Raw genomic sequence first — 17,011 nt, 5'->3', positions numbered from 1 at the left:
CAGGAAGGCCTGATTTGAGCAGATCCTTCTCTGTGCACTGAAGAGGAAAATCACCTTTACAGGTAATTACGTGGTCAAACATTGGACCCAATCTTGAAACAACCCACTGAGTTTGAGATAGCAGATATCACAGTAATTAACTGCAGTGATACAATGTAAAGGTAATAGATGCCCTAAGGTGAAGTCTAACAAAGACACATAAATTAACTTTAATGTATTAATTCCCCTTTATTTTTCCTTTATCGTAAATCTAACGGGAGAATCACATTACACAGCAACGTCTGATGGTGAGGAGTTATTGCAGCGAGGTCGAACCATATCAGGAGGAGCAGTTCTGATATTAAATTCAGGCTGCTTCTCTTCAGGTGGTAATGGCTCTGAGTGAAAAGATCATTTCATCTGACTGAGAGCTGCGTTCGCGGGCCTGTTAGGAAAGTGAATAAATGGAGACTATTAATCTTGTGAAAGGGAAGAGGTGGGAGACGCTGCTCGGGCGGTAATACCTCTGGAGGTGTTAATTAGTATTTAATTATAAAGCCTGGTCATAAATATCAATAAAAGCTTTCATACATTTTCACTGGGGATCAGCCGCAGACGGATCTCTGGGGAGCCTTTGTGGTGTTTAAGCACCTGGAAACAAATGATTACAATACCTGGACCACACTGACACAAAGAAGACGATCAAGCTTTTCATACAACTATTTACTATTAACTATCAATAAACACTTTTAATTATTTCAAGCAATAATGTTTGGATGCAAACTATTTCAGTCACATTTGCATTTGTTCTACCTCCACTGCAGAGTCCATTTAGCCTAGAAGCTAACATTTAGCTAACGGTTTCCACTGTTTAGCCTTAATTTAGCTAACACTTGCAACCATTTTTCTATAAGTCTATTTTTTCAGTCCTTTTTTTAAGTTTGATACTTTTAGCTATTTAAACACTTTATATAATACATTTGTATAGCTACCTTTTACTTTAAGCTAACTTTTTATACAGTACGTTTCAGTAAAGTAAATTACTGATACTTAGCTAACTATTTTAATTGTTTAGCATTATATTGGTTATCTAAGCCAACAAGAGCCCCAGGACTCTGTTATCCTGGGTCGCAAGACACGTCTTCTCTGTGTCCTTCCTGCAGGGAGATGAGACGCTGTTGTTTTAACGTCAGACGGTGACACAGCAGAAAACCGACTGACAGGAGGATACTCCACTGGCAATAGGAAAAGAGACAATCGGCCTCTATAAGTGGGTCTTCCCACATCTGAAAAACCTGCGTCAATGCGCTAATTTCAGTGGGAAAGAGGTATTATAAAAATAGGAGCTTCAACAAACAGTCTCTGTTTGACCAACGTTTAGCTGACTACATGTCGAGGTGATTAAAGTTGAACAGGAAAAATACCTCCAAACACGACTCTGGTCACACACGAAATGCCGAAAAGATGCCGGATAAAGATAATGTCGTTGATAACATTTGTATCGCTAGCTATTCGATTGAGTTGAAACAGAAAACGTTTACATTTTAAAGTGTATTCCTCAGCTGTTTATTAGTCCGCCAGTTCGTTTGAATTGGCGCGTAATGCATCTCAGGATACTTTGGACTGTGAAGGATGAACCCGATGGATCCTTTGCATTTGTCAGCCGCATCTGAAGGAGAAATCTGCCTTCAAATATGGCCTTCGAAGGCTGCGGCCGCTGGATTGGGACACAGCTATTGTGTTTTATCCCTGGTAGCACCTTTTGGTCAGGCTTCTTATTTTCCCTGGAGGCCGCTCCTTAGTTTGAGCCACATGCTGAGGTCCCAACAATTTCAACCATTGATCCATTATACTTGGTTTCTTAAACTATTGAACAGAACAATTAGAACAATTAATTTGAATTCTGCAGGCATAAGCGGAAGCTGCTGAAAACACAGAATGAAAAAACACTAAACACCGTACGTTAGAATATATTATATGACTTTTTAGGAGGTTTAATTGTTCAGGTATTTTTTAAACTGTCTGAAAATGCTCATAACAAAGAGATGATATTTAATTCTGGGACTAAAGATCCTCAGCATCAGCAGCACTCGTTAATGCCAATCATCAGGCGGAGAGGCCGCTCTGTTGCCAAGAGACCGGAGAGGATATTTTCAATTGGTCCAGCGAGGCTCAGATTGGACTGTCATTACTGGCCGCTGGTGTAACTGACCATGAGTGCAATTATTTCATATTCATCTGGAGAGCAGCAATTTTTGAATCAGACTAATTGTTTTAAATTGACCAAAACAGCCGACGGATTCTGCAGGATGATAAAGAAATCTCAGAGAGCATAAACACAGACCGGCAGCTCCTTTGTCCCCCATCGAACATGAACAAAGCTGAATATTAAGAGAAAATATTCTAACATAATCACAAATAGAAATCATGTTAGGATTTTTATGAAACTGGTTTCTTTTTCACCACATTCTCTTTCCCTGTGCCTCCAAAGGAAGGCTTTTGTTGTGAAGTGGTGGCCTTTCAGCAAACACCTAATTGCTATTGGCTGCTCCGCTCGCTGTGACATTTATGAAAACTTTATGGGCAGCAATCGCTCCAGCTTGTGACATTTTGGATTCTCTCTAAAGCTGTGAATATGAAGGTTTTCCACTTTACGGGCCACGGGACTCGAAATGAAAACGACAACAGCTCCCACGCGGAGTTTCTCGACGGCGTAGATGAAAGAGCGCTGAGAGAAAAGAGAGCGACAGTGTTTTCATCCTGCGAGAAAAAGGTCATAAAGATGATGCATCCTGATGGAGACAAAGGTCGTGTTTGGTTTGAAACTGGATCTTTTCACAGCTTGTTGAAGTCTGCAGGTAATTGAAATGATAAAATAATAAACGGATGTTCCAGCTCTTCAGCTTCAGTGAAGTGTGATGCTGCTTGGCTTATGTTTGATGCGGATGTGTGAAAAGACATCAGTTCCAGTGCACTGGCTTCAATTTTACAGGTGTTTATTGGCATTGATGGTTACTCCAACAAGATAATCAAACATTTTTCAAGTGCAGAGGATGGAAAGTCTCTAAATACAGCAACATCACTGGATTGTGAGTTAAAGGAAACCATTCTCATTAATACTTGTAAAATACAGCCGGGTCGTTGGCCCTGTGCATCAGACTTGGTACCAGTCGTGTCAGTTTTGCATGTGCAGGGCTGGCCACTCATATTAGCAATGATAAATAGCAACGTCCAGCTCAACATTCACAACAGTTTTAAATATAATGTTATTGTGTGAAACAGTCTCTGCTCTGTTGTGTTTCTACTAAAATAGTTTGGGGAGGTTTAGGAAGGTTCAAGGTTTAGGTTAAAATAAATGTTAGCACATGACATTGATTATTTTGAATTAAGCGTATATTAATAAGCTCTCGTTTAAGCTTAAAAAGAGGTCAACTCCTGTAAAGAAGTGAATGTTGACTGTTGGTTTTACGCTGGAATCGAACCTCAAACTCTTGGGGGAAAGTTATGTGTTTGGAGTTTTATGAAAGGTCATCGTTTAGGGTAAAATGAGTATATTAGTAGTCGTGTAACCTACTTTTAGTGACGTAAAAAAGTGTATAAAGGCAGTCAGTGTTGACTATCAGTTTCACATGGGAAACAAACCTCTGTTAGACTCTTCTAACAATCCCGACCACCTATCCTGCCTTTTCTCGCTCCATCATCGGAGACAATTTTAAATGAGTATGCATAACAATCTGGTCATAGACATTATATGTTAACTTCACCTCCATCTTAAGTTGCTACTTTGACTATAAACAATGAGCAGCTGACGGGAGAGTACGCAGTATCACTCATCCAGTTATCAGCTGTCTACACCTGTTGGCCGTCGCCCATGGATGTGTCCGTTGGGTTCAAAGATTGGCCAAATAATTGCTTAACCAAATCAGACATCAGGCTTCAGGACCGATAATGGACGTCGGAAAGAAATAATAAATGAGTTTATCTAAAATTTGTCAGTGTGTTGTCCAAGTACGACACACATAATTATGTGTGGTGTCAATGGGGGCAATGGAAATCACCCAACATGGCTTCCAGATACCATCTACAACATCAACATCCCTCATGTGTGTTGAAATGGTTTCACCAGTGCCAGACACACAGCATAATTACATAAGTTGGCGTGACAGTCATGGTGCATTAAATCAATGGGATTCTGCACCAGCTCTGACGTGGATTAGAAACAAAAACATCTCTCACTGAAAACTGTGTGCTGACCAACACTGATTCTAACCCATGATGGTCATGCTGCTGTTAATCCCATATCTGAGATGAATGTTACCTACGTACAAAAATGTTGTTAGTAAACTTATTTGGCTCCATGTTAGTCGAGCCTTTTAAACTGAATTGTTCCACTTTGCATCCCTCTCTGCTTTAAAGCCACTGGCTGTAATCTGACAGCAGGTCTGTGTTCAGGGGCCACTTGTGTTGTGGGGCAGGTGGACTGATCTCCCTGCAGTCACCCCGCTGAGCCTTCATTTGCATACTGGATCAGATTATCATTACATTATGTATTCCAAGGACAAGCCTAAGCGTGATGGATGATTGGTGCAGTCTAGTAATCTTCACCAAGGTGCTTTGTCCAACCTCGTATTTCTGCCTCCATACGGAGCAGCAGTGATCTAAAGCTGCGCTGCTCCAGGGTCAGACTCTCAATCAGAGGCTTATTTCAGGGATACATTCATTTTATATTTAAATATGGTGCACCATTTTTAATTTAAATATTGTTTTTTTGCAGTTTACATTGCTGATGATGTTAGTAGTCATGTTTATACAATGTGGAAACAGTAAATGCTGTTTGTGCCAGGAAAGAGATGTGTGCACAAACTGTAAGATAGAGTATAAACTTTTGTGTTGTTATTTAAGATAATTAGTGCATCATGTAGATTTAAAGAAAAAAGGAAAATCATATAAAGGAGGAATATACACTAAAAAGAACAGGAATGCTTACATGCAGATACTTATAAAAGGATCTCATTGACTGACCATCCATATTAAAAAATCATTAGGCTATCAATTAAACATTTAATTGATCACAGCTGTAACTTCCCGAGGCTGAATGCTGAGGCTCAGCATTTTATCACACTACATTCGTTTGCTTTAATAATATATGCCTATAAATTATTGAGTCATGGGCCTAATCAATTTATTCTAGCCTTCTATGAAATTGTCAACACTGGGTTCGACTTTACAACACCACATCTATCACTGAATTCAGATTAAAATGATTGTCTGAAAAAAGTATGGAAAAGTTTCATTCAGCCTCAGCTAACTTACAAGTAGCTCAGAACAAGCTTATTACTATTCTACAACTGTCTTAGAGGTAGCTCAAATAGTTTACTTTGATACATCTAGCTTACTACTAAGTAGCTAATAACTAAATACAACAACAAACAAATACAACTGGCTTACAAAGCCCTTTTAACAAACTTATTACTTAGCATATAGCTTACTCGAATACCCCAAAGCTAGCTTACAACTAGTTTACACATAGCTTACTAACTCAGCTAGTTTCCATCTAGCTTAGAACTAGTCTAAAACTAGCTTACAACTAGCTCAAATAGTGACACTATGTGACAATAGTTTTAACACTGTTAAAACTAGCCTACATCTCGTTAACGACTAGCTTAGTACTAGCGACAACATTACTACTAATGAGTTTGCAAGTAGCTCATAACTAAATACAACAAACCCAACTAGTTTACAAAGCCCTACAATTAGCTTGTCACTAACTACTAGCTTACTCAACTACCCTAAAGCTAGTTTACACCTAGTTTACACGCATCTTACTAACTCAGCTAGTTTACATCTAACTTAGAACTAGCCTCAAACTAGCTTACAACTATTTCAAATAGCCTTCAACACTGTTACAACTAGCCTACATCTTGTTAACGACTAGCTTATTTCTAGCTACAACGAGGTCAACTAGCTTACAAAGATGCTACACGTAGCCTACATTCACTTATAACTCGCGTACACACAACTTTTCTGTTTACAACTTTCTAACTACTGGTTGAACAAGCTTACATTTAGCTTTGACCTTGCTTTGAACTCAATCAACTAACCACTTTGTGTTGTTGTTAATACATTATCAGTAACAATGTAGGCTAAAGTCATAGAAAAGCTGGACTGAATTAACAAAATATGCCTCCAACCTGACTCCATGTATTGGGTAAAGAATTATTGCATGAGTGTTAACATATTGGATTCTTCATAATGTCCTAAGTTACAAATATCAGGGTAGGAAGTTAAAAGCTTAATTTAGAGAGTAGTACTTAGTTGTTGCTGAACGTATAGCTTGTAGGTTATTCTTTCCTTTTGAAAAATGTGTTTCATCATGCCTTTATCATGACGTCCACATGTTCAAACTTAATCCATTTCGTTATTTGCTTCATAGCTGCAGTTCAATGTGTCCTGTAATACGTGTTTCAGAGATGTGATATCGTGAGACAGCCCATCTTCGTTGTTCCCATCACAGGTAGATGATACTGAATTGATGGCTTTGCTATTATGTCAGCAGGAGTGGAATAACAGGCCGGTCCACACAGGATAAGTGTGATTAAGGGTGATAAGATTTATCTGTGGTGCCAGTTACCCGGATGGGGTTTCAAAAATAAGCTGCTGCCTGGTTACAGGATACGCTGTGATTGACATTTTGGTGCGTGTGTGGTCCAGTAAAATAGCCTGAAGAAGCAATGGCATCCAGAGCTAAGTGCACTGAGATACAACATGATATACTGTTTGTGGACTTTGTGAAGGGCTGTACAAACATTTTTCTGGCTGGGTCATGGTTTAATCTAATATTTCAGTTTTATTAAAAAGCAACATCATCGAAAAATATTTATGAGGTGTGTGTGTGTGTGTGTGTGAGAGAGAGTTTCACTTGCTTTTTTGTTATGTGTTAAGATATTTAAGTTAAATAATTCAGCTTTTGTGTATATACAACACTAATTCAGTCAACTCAAGTCTGTGCTTCCCTTTAGTTAACTATTTTTTCACCCTTTAACGCTCCTTTGTTTCCTCAACAAAGCTTCCTTTTTTAAGAGCTTCCTGTCTTTACAGCCCCTGACAAGAACACAGGAAATATCAGAGGGAAAGCTAAGAATTCCCAAATTATCTTTGCAGGAAGTAAAATGAGCACTAAGAGAAATTATGACTTCCCCCTTGAGGTCATTAATCTGTAAGTCGTCTACCCTGGTCTGTGCGCCTGCTCACTCTCAAATATTCAACATTTGGATAAACATCTGAGTCAACATCCTGCTGCTGGACAAATTAACATAAATAAACAACACACAACTGTTTTTGATAAGAGGGGAAGTACTGCTAAGGAAACTTAAACTCAACAATAAGAACTAAGTGCTTGAAAGTATCTGTTGTCTTTTTGACTCACCAAATTGATAAAGTCTTCTCTTCGTTTCCTTTTTCATTTCATGTTTGAATTCTGATCGATGTTGATCAATAGGCAAGAGGCGTTTGCTAAAAGTATAAACATTAAAGTGGTTTACATGTGCACAAGTATCCTGCTTATGACACTGTTTTTAATGGTGGAAGAAATATTATATATGCCTTTACTTACAATGAGCTTTGACCTTCAGCTGTTTTAGTTCTTTTTATTTTATGCTTGTTCAAACACTTGTTTGTTTATTGTCTCAATATACTTTAGTTTCAATTTATGCTTGTGTATATCCAAGTATATTTTTTACTGCTCCCTGCTTCGATCAATTACATTTATCTTATCCCATGTATTTGACCCATAAACCATTTAAATTTAAGGCCATATCATATGAAGAGTATAAGAGAAATTCCTATTAAGAAAATCCTATTCAGAAAATAAGAGGACCTAGGATTGAACTCTGTGGAACTCCACAATGGACCTTTATACAGGGAGAAGACATTCCATCAATTGCAGTTAAATTTGTGTTTATGCAGCATCTCTTTTCTTTAATTTCATTGCTTTCCAGATGAGAGAAAATAGACTTCAAGCCATTGATTTTTTAAAACCCATTTTCACTGCCATTACTACAAGTCTTCAGTTGTAAATTCTCACACAAATCAAAGAAACAATACCTTTTATTCATCTCTGGAAAGCACTAGAAGAACAGCGCTCTTGTATTAGTATATTGTATTTTCAGAGTGCTTAAGTTTTGCGATTTAAGAATCAGTGATGTCTAACATTGTTATTCTCATGAAAAGCTAAAATAACACAAAGACTTCATCCTCTCAAAAAACGAATTTAATCAAAACAAAATGTTGATTCATTAACAAGTTTATAAAACAGTGATTTAGTTACATAAATAAATCGATCAGTGTATCAAATCTTAGTTTCAACTTCATGAGCATGTTGACATGGTTGTACAATCATTTAACTAACGTAATAAATAAAAGGGAGCTACTAACAGACCTCTAATGAGGCAATGAACAAGAGACAACACTGAGAAACAGATGAAATGAGCTTTTCAAGCACAGAATACAGAGCTGGGTCAGCTGGAAATTAATGACACTAAAAAACCAAAGTCAGTTGGTGTATGAAAAGTTTGGTAGTTAGAACTCCCATTTGGTTATTTTAAAGCATTAAGACAAGGCAAGAAAGAAGGCTGTTCTTGTGTGAGGAATTCTAACGAGCAGTTAAAACAATTTGACTTGGAGAGAAGGAACATTATGGAAAGCGTAAAAAAAAAAAGAAGTAGAACAGTCAAAAACCTACAGTATAGAGCAACTTTCTGTCCTGCACAAAGTCGAGATGTAGAAGAAGAAGCATGGACACTGAGCATAAAAAACAGCATTGTTTTTTAGACACTGGAGCAGATTATAATCCTCTGGAATATTGCAGCAGTTGTCAGCTGTATGTCGCTGCTTCTCTGCCTCCACAGTCGTCTCTTTCTCCGACTCCTACAATCCTCAATACGCTTCTGTGTTCAGGAGAATACGCGCTTTGCAAGTCCATTTCCTGTCTTAAACAACCGGCCAGTATCTGCAGGTCATTACATGTCTGCAGAACCAAACCAGCCACACGAGTCTTTGAACTGGCCCCTGATGCAATGCAAGGCATTTTGAAGTCCTTCTGATATGTTTTTTTGTCGTGTTTCAAAACCCAAAAGTACTGCAGCTTCAAGTATTGTGCCTAACATAGAATATTCTGTCATAAATTAGTTAACATATACATTTTTTTTCAATATTCAGACATATACTTTCATATATACAGGACAATAAAATGCTTTTGTTCTCTCTTGTTTTCTTTTGTCTGCGTTTTTCTAAGAGAAATCCCTGAGAATGTGTGTTTTGCCAAGTTTCCACAAGAGCAAGCACTGCGACAGTTTGTTTTTGAGTTTCTGTGACAAATCTGTCAGTAAAATTAGCATACTGAATGTTTGAGGCAACACTGCAAAGCCAAAACAATCAGCCTGAAGGTGGCGGGAAACAAATCCAGAGTCAGTAAAAGAATTCTGGTGTGAATTTTGAGTTTTTCTTTCACTTCACAGAGCAGATGGGTGGGAGGCGTGTTTCGAGGGGGGAGAGTAAAGCTGGATCCTTTAAAAAGAGGTACTTGTAACTTCAGATGGAGTTGCTCCATTTGGTTTAAAGCCGTTTGTCTTCTCTTTGAGGCTGTGAACGTTAGCTGAGGGAAGAAGGAGGAGTGCAAGGTAGACATTTTGCCACTGGACAGTACAGTTTATACTCAGTGTAAAACTCTGACTCTCTCGCTTTCATACATATAAAGGGAAACAAAATTCCAAGAATTGACATGTTACTCCTTCTGCAAACTTTTATACACATCATTATCAGCTGTTTGTCTTTACAGTGTTTTTTTCTTCAATGTTCAACTTTTTTTTAAGGAGAAAATGTACCCCTCTTATTCCTATCATCTTGGACGTTCCAATTCCAACACCAAGAATCCAACAAAAGGTCTCATTCACCGTGAAGGAATATGCCTTTTTTTACATCACAGTCAAATTATTTGCCTTCAGGGAATTGTGTTCATTACACATTCGACCCCAACAGTGCCAAATCAGAGGAATAACATTTGCATGAATGTTGCTTTAAGGAGGATTTTCACTTCAAGTTAGAGAGGATAAAAAAGGAGACTCAAGTAAAAAAAGGGCGATTTGGTCATTTAATCCTCCGTCAACCAAATCTCTCTCGAACAAGCATCATGAGTTTTTTCTTGCCCTTGTATATCTGTTTCAGGTTGTCTATGAACTGTGTGAACTGCATGTGTCCGTCATGCGCCATGAGAAACGTCTCTCTGGCTTTACTTAGGAACTCTATGAACTCGCTGTAGTGGCGCGGGCTGATGTGCGTCAGCCGTGAGTGTGTCGTGTTGATGTAAGCTCCAATTGTGGCGTCCAGTAGCTGCCTGAGGGGAGCCTTCTCCAGAGGCATTAGCTTCCCAGAGTTTCTGCGACTGTGCAGCGCCACCATGCCCGGCGTTGTTAGCGTGCACCGCCGTAAAATGTCCGACAAGACAGTGGCACATTTCACACTCTTCACCACCAGGGGGATGACTGAAGCCAGTTCATTTTTCCCCAGCGAGTGGCTGAGAGCGCACGCCCAGAGCACATCGTTGATGGCCGGATGTGTGTCTTGGTTGTAGCTGAGGTTCAGATGAGTCATGGCTAATGTTGCTAGCTTGTAAGCCCTCATAGGATAACCGCGGTGCTCCATGTAGCGTGCTATTGTAAACAGCTGAGTGTAGTTCATTCCTGTGGCGGCCGCGTCCAGTACAATCTGATAGGCTGTCTCGAAGGCAATGTGGTCCTTCTCGCAGAGCGTCAGAGCTGAAAGGGCACAGTTTTGGGGGTCCTTCATGGCACATTGCAGAGCCAGGGTGCGGGCGGAGTTGGCCAGGTTCTCCTGCTGATGGCAGTCCAGATGCAAGCGGACGATGGTGCTGTTGGACATGACAGTGCTGGCCACGACGCTGGTGGCTTCAGTGGGGGTGAATAGGGTGAACCAGCTCTGCATAATGCTGTCCAGTGCAAAAACACCTGGAAAAGAGAGGAAAACAAATGTTAATTTAGGACTGATATCTTGCTGTTATAAAGTTAACATTGGTGTTCCACAAGGATCAATCTTAGGTCCTCCAATTTTTATTTTTAACAGCTTAGATTTGGTCGTGTTTTCCCTAAATGTGATGTCCACTTGGCCTTACATACACATACTTCTGTGTAAGTAGCATTTACAAACCATCATTTCAAGCTTTTTTTAAAAATGATTTGAGGATACTGATGAAATGTCAATGCCCTTATCCTTTAGATATGTCTAGAAATAGTCATATATTAAAAAAATCAATCAATATTTACATTCCTTACAAAGTCTTCTGAGTCTAATAGGAGCAATATACTTTTGCTTGCAGCAATAAATTGATCTATGAATATTAATGTTAAGTGTTAATATTAAAAAGCTTCATATTCAACCTGAACTTGTATTTAATTAAAACAGGCAGAACAACTTATTTTTACTTTATAAAACTCTATAAAACTCTAGCTGCAGAACTGGAGTATCTGCTGCCCAAACTATCTGCTCAAAATCATTGAATGTTTCCAGAATTCCAACATAAAACATGCGTCACCAGTCTTACAATGGCTTTTTACCGTCTAATTGGATATTCTATTTCTAATTCTCTGACATTATATGGCCTGGCCCCACTCTACATCACCGACTGGCATGTTCTCAATGAGTCCATTCAAACTGAGCTCACAGAAACAGGGAGTCCTTGTCACTCCCCTACATTCACAAGAAATCATCTGGGAGGAGGGTTTTCCCCCTATAGAGCTCTGTGCCCTCTGAACGCAGCTTCCTGTCCACTTCAGGGAAATCTGCCACTGGGTTTCAGTATTCAAGTCCAAACACGAGGCCCACTTAATCAGCCAACAGCCCACAATCTTCCATAATTACTACCCTGCCAGTCATTCCTTTCCCCTCTCTTCCCACCGAGAGCCCTCCGAAATCCACTTTTCAGGTCTTGTGAAAATGTTCCTGGTTCTCTAAAGAAACCCTCCCCTGGAAAACGAACCTGTAATCACACCTATGAGGAACTAGCTACATTAACACCAGTACTGTACCCAAGATCAAGAGTTTATCCAATTTATTTTACTTAAATCTTTAATACATTTATTTGGCATCTAAAGTTACTCTGCAATTTAAAAAAGATAAAAACATATGTACCATGCAGCCATGATTTTATTTTAAGCATCAAACACACTCACCAGCCTCGGTAGCACACGTGACGAGCCATCGCACCATCTCTCTCCTCCGCCAGTTCAAGGTGGACAGCGTCATTCTCATCACCTGTGAGAAACAACACATTCGCTCTTAATCTGCACGATATAGAAAAACATAGTTTATATTAATGTGTTTCCATGTGTGTTTTCTTTTTTACCTGAAGACCCAGCTCCAGGGAGACTTTGAGCAGCGTGATGTCCGGCAGGCTGTCCATGAGCGTGGCGATTTTGAAGGCATCCTGGGCCAGTTTGAAGATGTGTGAGGCAGAGTGGATGTTCTTCTGGATGGACTCTAACACTGTTTCTAGTTTACGAGCATCACCTGGTGAGACAACAAACAGCACGGGGACAGAGAGGCAAAGTTAATCCTCTTTTTCTCAAAATAGACAATCAAAAATATTTGAAGACACATTTCAGAGAGGCCAAATTTAAGTTGTCATTCATATAAAAAGATAATTATGTAGCCCGGCGAGGGGCGGTTTATTTTGAGAAAAAATATCTACTGTTTTTCATATTTTCTCATAAAAGTTGTTATTTAAATTTTCGAGAATTTCTGACTTTTTTCTCACAAACTTTTTTCTCACTTTAATCTCGTAGAATATTCAATTATGTACTCATCAATCTGTGACTTTAATCTCAGAGAATTTTTACATTTTCCTTTTTTTTATGATTTTATGACTTTAAAAGACAATACCTTTCTTTCGCGTAAATCTACAATTCTTAACTAAGAGTATTCGATTTTTTTCCTTTTACATTTGTACATTTCTTCCCGTTAATTTACCACATTTATTTCAGAATATTCAAACTTTTTTCTCATACATTAACTACTCAAACAAAGAGTATTTATCAAAGAATATTTAACATGTTCTTTTTTTTTTTACTTGAGTCTCAGAAATTCTTTGTTTCGTCTCAGAATTTAACCTCCTTCCACCTTTTTTTATTACCTACAATTCCTCTAATATACCTTCATTAAAAAGGACATAAACACTCTTTAATATGGTGAACACTACAGAAACTTTAGCATGTCCTGCTCATCGCTCAGCTCGCAGTTTGGATATTTGGACAAGCGTTAAACACGTTTACCCTATTACCTATCAAAATATCTCACTAGCTCTGTGTGTGTGTGTGTGTGTGTGTGTGTGTGTGTGTGTGTGTGTGTGTGTGTACCTTTAGCAGCAGTGAGCATGGTGGAGGCCAGCTCACACTGTTGGGTCTCTATGTGGCTGAGAGTGAACCAGCGAGGGAGCCGGTTTGGCACCACTGACACGATATGGTGAGGCCGGGACAGGTCAGCGGAGGGGGACGTGGACTCCAGGACAGGTAACCTGAAGACAGAACAAAATATATATTAGTTTTTTATTTTAGGAGAAGATTTCCTGAAGGTTAAGAAGTTTTTATACGAATGAAAGCTCGAGTCCTTTCACCCACAAACACTCCTTTTATATGCAGTAAAATCTGCTGTGATTCCACTTTTCTGTGGTCTAAATATTCCTTCTTTTGTAATTCAAGTGTGTGATTAAAGAAACATTAAGATTTACATATCACACAAATCAAAGGGCTTTAATTTGGGCGAGAGGAAATAAAGTTTGGTAGCACCCGTGGCGGTCAGGGAGGAAACCAACAGCCTGTATTTATTATTCACACATTTTATAAAAGTCGTTTTCAGCACTGTTGAATTATTTAGTGAATATTTCAGCAAAAGGAGGTTTTTGTCATTAAACAGTGCCCCAGATAGCTCCTAAATCTGCCTCCTCTCGCTTTCTCCATCTCTGAATCCATCACACTTGTTCTGTTCACACACAAACCAGGCTTAAAGGAGGCAGAGGAGGCGCTACATTTAAAGGCTTCAACCAAATCAGGGCGGCAACTCTCTCGCTCTGCTCCTCCTCTCATCACTTACTCAAGGTTCAGATGATACATTACACCCCCTGTGTGATATAACCTGTGAAATATCTGTACTTTAAAGTGATCAGGGTGCTCTTTCACACATGAGACTAACATGTTAAATAGTCGTCTGATTGACATGGTAAAGACTAAGAAGGACTTGAGGTAGGAGGATCTACTCACCGCATGGCTCTCAGTGCAATTTTGTACGCCAGCTCGGCGTCATGAGGTAGCAGAGAGGTGAAGAGATACTTGGCAAACGTGTGCATGGGGACGCTCTCTCTGTAGAGTAACTCCCCCAGACCGCTGTAAGGACCCGCTGGAAGAAACACACAAACACACGTCAGAACAGAAGAGGCGTAAAAGTTCAGCTGCATGACTGGACCGTGACCTTGCTGAGTGATGTCATTTCCCAGCCTGATAAAGGGAACAAGTTTGATATCGCATATTAAACTCGGTGTGTATCAGAAGGATTATCTGAAAACGTACAGAGACTTTTAAACAGCATCATCCTGAAACATCATGTGAGAGAGAACAGAGTCAGAGACAGCCTCGAGGAAAAGATACTGAGATAGATCCTTTATTACTCTGCAAACAAGAATGAATACAACTAACTAATTAGTTCTTCTTTAAGATAAGTAAATTAAATCAAAATTATATAATGGTAAAAGATCTAGAACTATTCTACCTTTTCTTTCTTTATATTTGTGTTCATTTGTCTACTTTAAAAACTAAAATATTTTGGTCCATTTTCCTGACTGCTCTCCTATTCTGAGGCCCGCAGCTCAAAGCCCTTTGGTCTCTCTAAAGACATAAATCTTTTTAAAACATCGCACAAATATATTGTGTTATTTTAAGAAAAGAAAGTTAACAAATTTCCTAAATTCAGTGGTTAATTACGTTTTTTGTAAACCCAACTTAAACAGGAAAAAGTGCATTTGTTGTTGGGGACTTATTTCGGCTGCAGATTGATAAATATTTGGTGTTCTATTGAGCAGCTAAATTATAAATTCATGATACATGAAAGAAGGTTCCTAGTTTGAGTCCAGGTTCAGACGTAGTGGGCCTGTCTGTGTGGAGTTTGCACGTCTCCCCGTACGCTGACGCAGCAGGAAAGAAACCGACAGGAGTATACTCCACTGGCAACGGGAAAAGAGACAATCGGCGTCTATAAGCGTTTGGTGGGGATATGCAGCTGACATATATGCGACTATTTTAACTGTTCATGCAAGAAAGTATTTGATGCATTGCTTTAAAAGAAAGTGTATTTTTTTTTATCACAAATATGGCAAGTCATTGCGAAATTCAGAAAATGTGACGTGAGAGCACGAGAGGTTAAGAGGAAAGTCTGGTGATACTTTATAATCCTCTTATTGTCGATAAATTCCACAAGAGAAGTTTTTATTTTTCAGAACTAGCTCAATTATTTTCAAAAGCAGCTGCTCGCTGTGGCTTTCATCAAGCAAGCAGGAGGTTAAAGTGTCTTTGTGCAGGCTAATTTACAGAGTGGCTAATCACTTATTTTGTTAATATGTAGAAAATCAGACGCGTGTTTTAAATTGGAAGACAAGAAAGAAACAGATTGAGCAGAAACCACGTCAGGGACCAAGAGACTATCATTAACTGAAAAAGGGGCCTTGAACATAAAGAGCCACATCTTCCTCTCTCTCTCACACACACACACACAGGCTTATTATTCACCTCTGTACACACACATTCATTCACATAACGTCAGCAAACAGACCGACAACGCACACAATACACACTCACCACCGTGAACACACAAGTACAAACAGTCGGAGTGTAAAAGTACACAGAGTTAATACAACACAGTTACAGATAATAAAGCACAAAGAGCTGCTTGTGGTTCAGATAACGTGTCGTTCATTCGTTCATGGTGACATTTAAAGAAACAGTTTGTCGGTGAGGTAAATAAGAAGTTAAATTAGAGGACGTCAGCTAAGCTAGGTTAGCAGTTTCCCCCTATGTCCAGTCTCTGTGCTATGCTAACGTAACCGTCTGGTAAGAAAAAGGAATACGATTTTTTCCTATAATGTGAAAACATTCCTTTAAAATTCAGCCAGCTTAAGTGTCTTAGCACGTTCATCACTTCCTCGTATTTGCTTTTGAGCATCCCACTGACTCCATTTCTGCACATGTGCGAAAAAGCTAGCATCTGTAGATACACTGTTAGCCATGCTAGCTCTGCTGAAGGCAACTGTAGTCTACCACTTTGATCCCCTCTAAAATACCTCGCCAAATATTTTATGAATTATGATGAAATATTATGAATAAATATAATGAAACACTCAAGTTCCCCTCATGATGAATCCTGATATAACTTTGATTGTTCTCTGATTTTTCATGTAGCACTAGCACAAGCTCAAACTAACGCGGGGTTACACCCTGGACGGATCACCAGTCAATCACAGGGCTGACACATACAGACAGACAACCTTTCACGCTCACACTCACACCTACGGGCAATTTAAAGTCACCAATGAACCTAACGAGCATGTCTTTGGACTGTGGGAGGAAGCTGGAATACCCAGAGGGAACCCACACATGCACAGGGAGAACATGCAAACTCCATACAGAAAGGCCCACTACATCCGAATCGGGATTCGAACCAGGAATCTTCTCACTGTGAGTGCTAACCACTGCACCACCGTGCAGCCCTCAAACTTGTCTAGTACTTTAGTTTTTGACCAAATACCTAGAAACTAGTAACATTCCCATCTGCCATACTTGTACTTTGTGTTTGGCTCTTATTAGCTAGTTAGCATGCTAAAACGTAAGACTATGATCAGAAGAACAAGGTGAACATTGAACCTGCTAAACATCAGCATATTAGTATTCTGATGTTAGCAGTTAGAGCTAGTACAACAGCT

At 39.2% G+C, this 17,011-nt stretch overlaps 1 protein-coding gene across 1 annotated transcript in view; it reads right to left on the bottom strand.

Moving 5' to 3' along the window:
• Window positions 1-8,239: 8,239 nt before the first annotated feature.
• zswim6 (zinc finger, SWIM-type containing 6) overlaps window positions 8,240-17,011 on the bottom strand; it is a 43,983-nt gene continuing 35,211 nt past the window's right edge. The window contains exons 10-14 of the mRNA XM_069673722.1: window positions 14,304-14,439; window positions 13,404-13,561; window positions 12,395-12,558; window positions 12,222-12,303; window positions 8,240-11,000 (exon numbers count right to left, since the gene is read on the bottom strand). Coding sequence (XP_069529823.1) covers window positions 10,138-11,000; window positions 12,222-12,303; window positions 12,395-12,558; window positions 13,404-13,561; window positions 14,304-14,439 — 1,403 coding nt within the window. The 3' untranslated portion in view covers window positions 8,240-10,137. The remainder of the gene's footprint in view (window positions 11,001-12,221; window positions 12,304-12,394; window positions 12,559-13,403; window positions 13,562-14,303; window positions 14,440-17,011) is intronic.

The sequence above is a fragment of the Semicossyphus pulcher genome, unplaced genomic scaffold, assembly GCF_022749685.1.
Source record: "Semicossyphus pulcher isolate SPU_LCO1_2020_fin unplaced genomic scaffold, fSemPul1.0.p SCAF_22, whole genome shotgun sequence".
NCBI classification, from domain to species: domain Eukaryota; kingdom Metazoa; phylum Chordata; class Actinopteri; order Labriformes; family Labridae; genus Semicossyphus; species Semicossyphus pulcher.
This window is presented reverse-complemented; position numbering and strand designations above follow the sequence as displayed.